Here is a 10,514-nt window from a genome sequence, read left to right as displayed (position 1 = left end):
GGAAGAAGGTTTGGTCCTTGCCAGAAACAACATGTTTTTTGAAAGATGGTTGATTGTACCCAGAATTTTGACTGAGGCAATTTTATTTGGATATATTACGACAGTTCTGCAATTATTTTTGTCCCAATACAACCTTATGCACTCACTCATGACAATTAATTTATTTTTGAGATCAGTATGAGATAATAGGGGTTAAATCACTTTGTCCACAAACTAAATGTATATAGTCTTTTTTACTCTAGGAAGATGTAAGTTACCATACATTAGATTTCATTTCTTCATGCAGTATTTGCAGACTACAGTGACAAAGTACTAAGTGGAGCTCAGAAAAAGACATAACAGATTTTTGTGAAAACTAAGTGAGAAATAACAGCAGTTACTTCAATGAAAGCAGTAAACCTACATTTACCTAAAATGAATCCTAAGCTCCTGTACTGTGCCTTTTTTTGGTATTGTGAGAGGCTGCTTAAAAATAGGACAAGAACCTGCCTCCTTTAGGCTTTAGTGTCACGTGTACCCACCTCAGCTCTTCTCCCCAGTACACTTTCACCATCTTCTTTTACCTGAAAATTTTTAAACAGAGTGTGCACAACTGCATAGCTTTCAAGTGAGTTAGATCAGTCAGGTCTATGAGTTAGGCCAACCCAGGCTTGTGAGATGTTTTCCTTCCAATCTGAGTAGTAGTTCAGTCTGGGAAAAAACAGCAGTTCTATAGCAGGGTTGGGATTCTGCTAAGGGAGGACCCATCCCACCTATAAAACACAGTACCAGTAAATAGTGAAAACTGCCCTTCTAACCCCAGAGATTATTTTCAGCTGCCTGAGTAAAAGACTTGGTAAACAGCAGCCATCTCTGGTTATGTGAACCTTAAGCCCATTATTATCTTCACACAATTCTCATTTCCTTCTGAAACTGTGACTTAAGTGGGAAGGAAGAGAAAGCACTGCCATGGAATCACCACCCACGCTGCTCTGAATGTTAGCAGACTGTGGCAAATCGAATTTTCCTTCTCAAAGATGAGCCAAAGTACAAGGTTGCATCAGAAATTTAAAGAGTCTCTATTATTTCATAATACTGTTTGCAAAAGTACATTAATGCAGAGATCACTGAAAGCTCTGTGAGCTGCACAGACTGTTTTTCTGAACAAGACCAGCTTGATTAAAAAAAAATAATCAAGTATTGACCTTTAAGGATTACACTCAGAAGCAGCTGTTTCAGTAAAAAAGGAGAAAAATTGTTTCCATTGGATATTCCACCAAATTCTTACAGGAAAGAAAGAGCAAAGCCAGCCCTCACTTCTGCAGCATGCTTGGCAGCAACAGAGCACAGCAATGCCCAAAGCCAGTCACATCCTCTTTTAAAACATGGATTCTTAGGTGAGGGGAGTGGAACAGGAAGGACAAGGAGTGACCCCTCATGCACTCACCTCTCGGATGGCACCGTCACAAACCCGTATCACGTTGAGGAACGTTGGCATGACCTGAGGCAGGAACTGCACACACTTCAGCCCAAGAGATTTGAAAATAAAGGTGATGGCCTGAACTACCATCGTGTGGTGTTGGGACAAGGATTGGTCTCGGAAAATTCTCATCAGTGCCACCATAGAGACAGCTGGGTAAAACTCATCCAGAGGGAGGTTTCCCATGTTCACCAACATCTCACTGGTACTGTAGTCAGCTAGGAGAGAGAAGGCAGTGTCACAACCTACATGTTAAACACCTTGAATACCAGTTCTGAAGCACCCAAGTATTAGGTGAACACATGTACATTAATCATTTCAGAGAATCACATAATGGTTAAATTTGAGGGGCACTAAAGATCAACAGGTTCCAACTCCCCTGCTATGAGCAGGGACAACCCACCCTAGACCAGGCTGCACAAGCCGCATCCAACCCAGCCTTTAACAACTCCAGGGAAGGGGCTTCCACAACCTTCCTGGGCAACCTGTTCCAGCACCTTATTTCTTAGTAAGAGACAACCAACTGGTAATAAAAAACCAAAAGAACAAAATGAGCTGTCTGCAGACCATAAAGCTATGCACTTCAAAGAAATTCAGATGCTTACAAGAATCTTGGCTGGATTTGGACTCGGAGAGGCTGACGGCCGAAGCGTCTCGTGACTGGTCAATCATGCCAATGTTCACTTTGTGTTTGTAAGGGTCCAAAGCACCAAGCAACCCCAACACACGGATAGCCTGGCAGGGCAGAAACAAAAAGAAAATTAATCAGAGAACTTCATCACCAAGGCAAAAGTCAACACATGAACCCACATGTTTGGAAAGGTCGTAAGGATGAAAGAAAAGATCTGGAACTAATGTGACTGCCTGGAAAACACATCAATGTTTTCCATTCAATGGCTGGAGGCCATTTTACTGACTCAACAACACATTGACCCTCTTAATTCTGCTTATTGTACTTCTATCAACCACAACAATGGTCTTTCACCTCTCCTCCCCCAAATCCATGCAGACACATCTGACAGCTCTCCCTCCTCCACAAACCTCTAGAAATGCTTGTGTGATAGTTTTGTTTTCATACCTCTCTACGGGTGCCCTGGTTCTGTTCAGTCTTTAGGAAATTCAGAAGCACCTCCAGCAAAGTTGGGTACTTCCTGTATGGTTCCACCACATAACCAGTGCTGGCCACTAGCTGTCCCAGTGTCCAAAGAGCCACCTGGAAGATCAAGCCCAGAGATTAATTTTAACCAGGGTATTTGTTTTGTTTCCTGTTCCATCAGTCATTTTAGGAACACACTAAAAACCAGAGTCCATGGTTTGACAGCCTCTATAAAGTGGTTTTTAATAAGCAATAGTGAAGAAAGTGTAGACTCTGCCTGCCATAACTGCCTTGATTCAGAGATAGATACAATTCAAACCGGCATTCAATTCAATGAGTCCAGGCCTTCCAATAAAAACTGCTTCTTTTTTTTTGTCCTTTCAGAATTCTGCACCATGTCACAACAGACAGATATTGCAAACCCTGACCTGTGTGCCAGGTCCTGTATCCTCCACTAGAGAAACCTGAGCTATTTAAAGGTTCATTTTAGCAGCTATGATGGGACACATGGATATTTCATTACAGTGGATGGCAAGTTTAGTGCAGTTGTCAAACACTTACTTGTCTTTTAGCCAGTAGGGAGGAGTCCTGTAGCATGTCCATAATTATAATGAAGAGCTCATCCACCCATTTTCTCATCTCTAGCCCACTGACCTATTGAAAGACAAAAATCAAAGTCCTTCATCTAGGATTGCCAAAAGCTTCAAAACTGACAAGCATGGCAAAGAGGAATGTTGCAGTATCCCTACCTGTGCAAGCTCCCCTATGGTAGCTAGGACATTGTTAATCACCCCTGGATTTGGATCTGGATCAGGATCTTTCAGTTTCACAATCAATGCCTGGTAGGTGAGAGAGGAACAGATTAAAGTGTGTTTAGAAGACTCCTTGCTGTACATACATTACTCAAAGTTATCTTTCCTGTTGTTTACACCACAGGGTCTCAGCCTGCATCATGGTGAGCATTTCCAACAGTAACTGAAACTTTTCTTTCACAAACTTTATACAATTTCAGAATAAAGTTAGGCTACACTGTTGCATACATGCATTACTGTGGGTAACATCCACACCAATCTCATTTTTTCCTGCAGCTCCTGATGGTCATGTATCCACTTGCTGTGGATATCACTTGGTGATAATCTCACTCCAAAGTCACCAGGAAACATGTAGAGACTCTACCTTAAGTATAGGCTCCATATACGGACGAATGAGACGTGGAGCATTAGAAACCAGGTGACCCAACATCCTGGCACTTTGCTCTTTAATCCTGCCAACACCACTGTGTTCCAGCTCTGTCAGAATCTGCAGGAAAGAAAATGGAAGCATGAGAACAGGAAAAATAAAAGTAAGCAAAAATATTTTATTTCCTTCTCTCCTGTCCAATGACAACAGAAAAAACTAATCTCAGCACTTGCATAGGATGTTCTACATTTATATTCCATCGAGGCATTTATGTATAAATGAAGCTAAAATTAATTGCTCCAAAACCATCTATGTTTAGGAAGTGGTGTCATTCATTCACCTGAAAGAACAACAGAACATCCCCCCTCACTACAGATGGAAAACACTCCAGCATCTTAAGTGCAGGGCGAAATAACAACTGCTCTCCCTTCCTTTCTGATACATCCTTGGAGCTTCAGTGCCAATTATCACTAAAAACACCACTTGAAACCTAAGCTGGGTAATAAAAATTCTCCAAGACTCCCCCACTCTCCCACACATTCACTACAGGTAGATAGCCCAGGTCTTTAACACCACCTCAAAACCAAGTACTCTGTTCTCCCTGCAGGCACCCTCTGTTACCTGGATTAACATCTTGCGCAGGAAAGGCATGACAAAAGCAGGGTTCATACTGCTCAGTCGACCCACTGTGCAGATGGCCAGCTCTCGGATTTCAAAGACTTGATCATTCAGGGCCACAAAAAGAGCTTGCAAATTTTCTGCCTGGGCAAGGTGAGCATCAAACCGCTCATCCAGGGAAGCCAACACACAGAAACGGATATCGGGGTCTGCAAGAACATATTTGTTTCTCTTTAAATGCAGTAAAATCCTCTTCTTGTTATTGCCACAAACTGGTCTCAAAAAGTCTTGTCAACCTCAGGGAAATGCTGAGAGGTTCCCCAGCATGAGGCACCATATACCAGTGGTTTAGGCAGGAGATAAAGAACAAGCCAGACAAAGTGACCTGGTGCTGCTCTGTACTGCCCCAATACCCAGATCAGTCCAATGCAAACCTCTTGCAGTCACAGGTGGCATGCTGGGAGGCAGTGTGCAGGAAATGAATTTATTGATACCATATTGCAAGTAAAAAAGAAAAAAATCAACTGGGAAGATTGAACTGCAGGGACCAATCACTTCCCAAACTACAAAGCTGAAGGCCAAGACACAGAATAAAAGCAAAAGAACTCTCAGGGCTCTACCTAGTTCAAAGGATTACCAAGGGCACAGTTAGAAAATTTTGCACTAGTGTTCTACTAATACCCCAAAAATCAAGATCTGGGGAGAGAAATTGTGAGACCATTTAAATTTGTAAAGATTGATAGCTTAAGCTAGTGGCAGATATGTTTGAATTCCATCACAACCTTAATATTATGACCTACTCATAGGTTAAACTAACAAGCAGCAGGAGAACCCTCTTCTCTGAACCCCACACTAACCTGGGTCAGTTATGCCAACCACAAGCAGTTTGCTGAGGACATCAGCCACAACCTGCACTGCTGTCTGACTGACCACATGGGCATGGCCACTGATCAGGTGGATGGAAGGAGTGAGGAGGCGTGAGCAAGTGCGGGCAGCTTCCATCCGGATCTCCTTGTGCTCACTGTTCAGGAAGTGATCCGCACAGTGCCGGACAAACTGAGTCAGAGAGTGGCCTGGGAAGAAGAAGACCCGTGGTTTAACACAGGTTTACACCTCAATTATTTGTCTTACAAGAGAATAAGAGTTTAAAGAAAATGCTCTCGGAGTTTTCCTGCTCCTTGTACTCTTCTCCAATGCACTAGTGTTGATATCATACCCCTTGCCCCCTGCTTCCTTATTTCATCTTACCTTCAAATTCAAAACTGCCCAGTGTCCGGAGGGCAAGGGTGATGCTGCCCACATCACTGGCCTCTGGGATGTTGGTGAGGCTGGGGGAGGCCAGCTGGTGGGCCAGGCCCTTTGGCATGCCTGGGTGTCGCAGAGGCTTGTGCATTAGAACAAGGGAGAGCATCTTCAGCAGCCCATCCTGGATATCCTTCTTCAGCTGAGGGATCTGACGACTCAAGTCGTACAGCACAGCTGTTAGAGCAGGGCTGAGGGCAAGAAGCAGGCAGTCAGCAGAACAGAAACAACACCAGGGACTTATTTCACCTTTTCATTTATGCCTTTGCCCATCAGAAGATGATTGTGGTTTTTAGATGCAAAGGCAACTATATTCACTTCCAGATGGCAACATCAATCTAATCTAAACAGCTTTGTGCTACCTGGATAGAGCTTCATGAGATAGATTTCCAGTAGGAACTGGTGAAACAAAGATGAAAGAAGCTGGGAGCAAAAAATTCAGCACTTCAGTTCTTCTTCCCTGCCAATTTGATATGACAGAAATCTGTTGGCCCTCAAAGGCTTGCTAAATTTTTACAGGCTGTTGCCAAATGTGGGAAGTAAAGGATATCACCTTTGAATTCACTAGTTGTTCTACAAAAAGATTTCTTTACACAGAGAGCAATGCTCTTTAGTAACCCAACAGACACAGTAACACTTAAAACACACTGTTCTTCTGAAAGAGCAATACTGATCTTCTGAAAGATCATTTAAAAGCAATCATCTTCCTTCCCAATCTGCAGACTTTCAAGGCCTCATTCTGTTTGGCCAACAATGCCATCCAGTGGCCAACAGAAACCTGTGCTCCTGTGCTTGGTACTTACCTCAAGCCCACAGCCAGCATAGGTTCCAAAAGCTCTTTGATGTCCTGCTGGATACTGGGTCCCATCGCTCGAGCCAACATACTAATGCAGGTGAAGACTGTGGCATCAACCTGCACTGACTTCTGCCTCCTGGAAAGGGACCACATACAATTAGGAGGAGCTACTATTTTTCAAACATCTCTCCTCATCCCACTTCTGTGTTATCAGTCTTGCAGAAATAACTCCAATTTAATACAACAATTTGATTCCACATCACAAATATTACAGAGAACTGGTGTTTCAGTTTCTTCCTCTAACCTTCATGTACTTACTTATGGGCAAAGTCCTTTGGTGGAAGAGCTGCTTTGATGATTTCAAGGACTTTTGGCAGGTAGGCTTGAAACTCAGACCTCACAGCCACAGAGAGCAAACCCAAGGCCTGGAAGGCAGCTGTTCGCTCCTTCTCCTTCTTCACACAGCTGAGAACATGATTCATGGTGTCTGGAAGATACTGATCAGCTGCCCACAAGACAGAACAACACAAATATTGGAACTTGATTAGGTTTATACACATACATTAGTAACTAAACTTTTACAAGTATAAAACTAGAGAACAGACATAACCTTATCAAATTAGCTGACAGGAGCAGCGGCAAACACATGTTACCATATAATAAAGTTTTTAAAGCCCCTAAGGATTTCTTGGAAAGAAAAAATAATTAAAAACCACCAAAATAAAAGAGCTGTAAGAAAATAACATTGCAACAGATTCTACACACGAATAAGATGCAGGCATCTTGTTTTTAGTGATTGACTGGAAATTTGCAATAATAATACCAAGTTTGTTCCAACCCACTTAGAGCAGCTTGGTGACTTGCCTCCAACTCTGACACACTCCTAAGCTTGCTTGATAAATCGAGTGAACTGCTTTAAAAACCAGCAAGTAGTTCCTATCTTTACCTAGTACTTCCTAGCACATTAAACAGAGGAAAAGGAAGACAACTCTGCTGATAATATTTGGGATACACTGAGCAGGAGCAAGAGAGCAGAATTCAACCCAAAGTCTGACATACTGAGAAAAAAAAACAACAAAAACAAAAAACAGAAAGTAGTTTCTATGTTGGATAGCAATCAGAGAATTCAGACAACAGCTTTTAATCCATTTTCTTCATCAGAGCAACATTTTGGCATCAGATATCAAGTCACACTTATTCAGAAAAAAAAGACTGTCCTCCCACAGAGGAATCTGCTCATCTCAAAAGCACCACAGTGGTACCACTGCACTGCCTGCACAAGCTCATCTGGACCCGAGAGAGCTGGATAACTTCCAGCTCAGTTTCAGCAACATTTCTAACATCCAACCATCTGTCTTGTCACCTGTGAATGCTGAAGGACGGAAAGCTGCCAGCCGTGGTAGCAGGTTGAGAACTGTCATCTGGATCAAAGAGTTTTTGCTGGTTCTGCACTTGAGAACCCACTGGCACACCTGAAAGAAGATAGATAGGGCTTTGAAGGATGGCCATTGCCTGGGTGCTTTAAGGCATTCTCCTTACATTTGGCCTCAGAGTCCATCAGAACGATGGATAATTAAGACTGCTTCTAAAGAAACTCTCTTGCTCTAAGAGGGACAGTGACAAAGCCAGGATACATTTAACCAATTCAGTACTAGGCAGTATTGCCTGCCAAGTAAGGACACTAAGCACAATTGCTCTAAAAGTATCAGTGTTGTGCATATTGGTAGACAAGTTGAAGAACAAACACTTACTTGATCAAACTTCTCTTCCATTAGATCCCTGCAGCATCGACTTTCTACTAAGGTAGACTTGGCTGGGACAGGTGAGGTTGCAAAGCCCATGATACCTTGGTGGGCACTGTACCCCAGGAGACCAGCCAGGGCATTTGACTGAGAGGGCTGGAGAGACTGGAAGCTGGTGAAGGGAGTGATGTGGCGAGGTTTGGTACTGAAGCCCATCAGGTCTTTGCAGTACTTGTCATGCACAAGCTGCTGCTGAGTGATCTCTTCCATCTCCTCTCTAAGGCGCTGGACAAAGTAGAAAAACAAGGGTTTTTTCAAAAAGTAGTTGAATAAGAAATTCCCAAGACAGTGATACCCAAGTCTCCAGAGCAATATACTGTATCCCAGTGGCTGTAAAGTATCAACTAAACAAGATGTAGCAAAAATATTTAGGTTTCTAACATGCAACACATTATTCTATTGAAAATTGTTTTTCATTGTAATTAGTCCACATACTTCAGTTTGTAATAATCAGTGCTCTGACTCCATGTTCAGCTGACTTTTCAAGCCCATTTCAATCACAATGTTAATCAATCTGGCAATCAAAAGCCATAATCCTCATCTTGTTCATTTGCTCACCTCTCCCTCCATACTGCTGATTCTCACTAGCTCGTTGAGGATCAGTAAGGCACCATGGATTCTGTCATCACGGTTCATTCCTTTCTCTTTGGCCAAAGTCTCATCAAAGCCCTTTTCAGCCTCTTCATAGGTGTGCTGGGGGAAAAGAAAAAAAGATCTCAGTGATTGTGCAGAAACATAGCCTATGCAAATAACCTAGCACTGTCAGTCAAGACTTACTGATGTCCTCTAATTTTCCAATAGTAGCCAAAAAACCTCAACTGAGTAACAACAGATTATGACACCACAAAATTTAGATCCACCCAGGCTCTGCTGCAGAACATTGTCAACTGCACTAATCAAATAGCCATTCAATCATGCCATGGTATAAACTTCACCAGTATCTGTATCACATGTTTAACTTTGAGGAATCCAAGTTGATATCATCTGACTGCACTGCCCAAACCTTATTTCATATTATGCAGCTTGAATCCATGTGACAACAGCAGCAAAGCTAAGGTTCAGACAAAAGAACTGTTATCCTTTTCACCCATGTTTTATCCACAACAATAAAACCATCTGCTAGTAAGAGATGACAATAGATAGATGATAGCATGGCTGTAAAGCTATGTCAGGCTCAACAGCTGAAAACCAGCTGCAGATAAAGCAATGGCTTCTTGGTGGAGTTAAGTTTCTTGCTCACTTTTCCAGTGGGCTAAAGGAACTACTCACTTTGTAAGCCCTTAGATTTTCAGTCCTTTTGAGGGGACAATCTACTAACAATCAGACATACTGACAAAGGTGACAGAGGTTCTTAGCTTAGGCAGCTCTTCTAAAAACTGGCACTTAAATCATTTGCATTGCATTAGGAAGAGCTGCTTCAAAACAAAGTTATTTTCTTACTCTGTACCACTGGGGCTTCTGCATCTCTTTTGGCTCCCGCTGAGTGGTGAGGATAAGGCAGGCTCTTAAGGCAGAAACAGCCCCCTCCCGGATGGCCTGTTTGGGATCCCACACAGCCACAAATATGTTGTCGAAGAATGGCTGGACTTGTTGGAAGAAGAAGGTAGGCACACTGATTGCCAGCTCACGCAGGACAAGAACCTGGAGGTGGGGAGAGAAACAGCAGCAATCTGTGAGGAGAAGCACCCAAAGGCAAAAGTCATCATTTCCAGACTGTAGTATCACTTATTTAGCCTGTCAGTGTTTGCCAGCCTGACACTAACAGTGTCCAGCTCCACACCTTCACAGTTCTTCGCACAAAGGTGTCTCAATCCTCTTTAGTTACTGGGCTAAGATAGAAGCAATGAAGCAGCACCATATCTGCCATGAGAGCATCACAGATTGTCAGAAAAGGACTGGCAGCCATTTTGATTCTGACTAGAGCTTTTCTGCAGCTTTCTGTGCACGTTTCCTACCTCTGTTAACTAATTCTCAAGATCCATTCCAAGACTGCTGAGGAAAAAAAACCACAGCAGAGCCCACTTACAGCTGCATGTCTTCGACCTTCATTCCTGTCAGCTGCCAGCCATTCCAGAGCTCGTTTCACCTCAAACTCCACATACTCAGCTGTGAAGGTGTCACCAGCCATGGCCAGCCTCCCGATAGCCTTGGAGGCCATTTCCATGACAATGGGGTCATTGGATGGCAGGAGGTTCCTCAGGTAGTTGGCAAACCTTCCGATGCGGGTGGCGTTACCTCCTTCAACACCAATGAGGCTTGCTG

At 43.1% G+C, this 10,514-nt stretch overlaps 1 protein-coding gene across 1 annotated transcript in view; it reads right to left on the bottom strand.

Annotated features, from left to right (window-relative positions):
* The window catches only part of MTOR (mechanistic target of rapamycin (serine/threonine kinase)), a 63,504-nt gene that overhangs the window by 50,829 nt on the left and 2,161 nt on the right, over nucleotides 1-10,514 (bottom strand). Inside the window, exons 3-18 of the mRNA XM_010005136.1 lie at nucleotides 10,279-10,511; nucleotides 9,693-9,893; nucleotides 8,811-8,945; nucleotides 8,202-8,477; nucleotides 7,814-7,922; nucleotides 6,769-6,955; nucleotides 6,458-6,586; nucleotides 5,601-5,845; nucleotides 5,210-5,425; nucleotides 4,356-4,561; nucleotides 3,732-3,854; nucleotides 3,305-3,394; nucleotides 3,117-3,209; nucleotides 2,538-2,672; nucleotides 2,065-2,194; nucleotides 1,427-1,677 (exon numbers count right to left, since the gene is read on the bottom strand). Of these exons, the coding sequence (XP_010003438.1) occupies nucleotides 1,427-1,677; nucleotides 2,065-2,194; nucleotides 2,538-2,672; nucleotides 3,117-3,209; nucleotides 3,305-3,394; nucleotides 3,732-3,854; nucleotides 4,356-4,561; nucleotides 5,210-5,425; nucleotides 5,601-5,845; nucleotides 6,458-6,586; nucleotides 6,769-6,955; nucleotides 7,814-7,922; nucleotides 8,202-8,477; nucleotides 8,811-8,945; nucleotides 9,693-9,893; nucleotides 10,279-10,511 (2,759 nt within the window). The remainder of the gene's footprint in view (nucleotides 1-1,426; nucleotides 1,678-2,064; nucleotides 2,195-2,537; nucleotides 2,673-3,116; nucleotides 3,210-3,304; nucleotides 3,395-3,731; nucleotides 3,855-4,355; nucleotides 4,562-5,209; nucleotides 5,426-5,600; nucleotides 5,846-6,457; nucleotides 6,587-6,768; nucleotides 6,956-7,813; nucleotides 7,923-8,201; nucleotides 8,478-8,810; nucleotides 8,946-9,692; nucleotides 9,894-10,278; nucleotides 10,512-10,514) is intronic.

Source organism: Chaetura pelagica, unplaced genomic scaffold (assembly GCF_000747805.2).
Source record: "Chaetura pelagica isolate M959 unplaced genomic scaffold, ChaPel_1.0 scaffold159, whole genome shotgun sequence".
Taxonomy (NCBI): Eukaryota; Metazoa; Chordata; class Aves; order Apodiformes; family Apodidae; genus Chaetura; species Chaetura pelagica.
The sequence above is the reverse complement of the archived record's forward strand: the minus strand, read 5'-3'. Positions and strand labels throughout refer to the sequence as shown.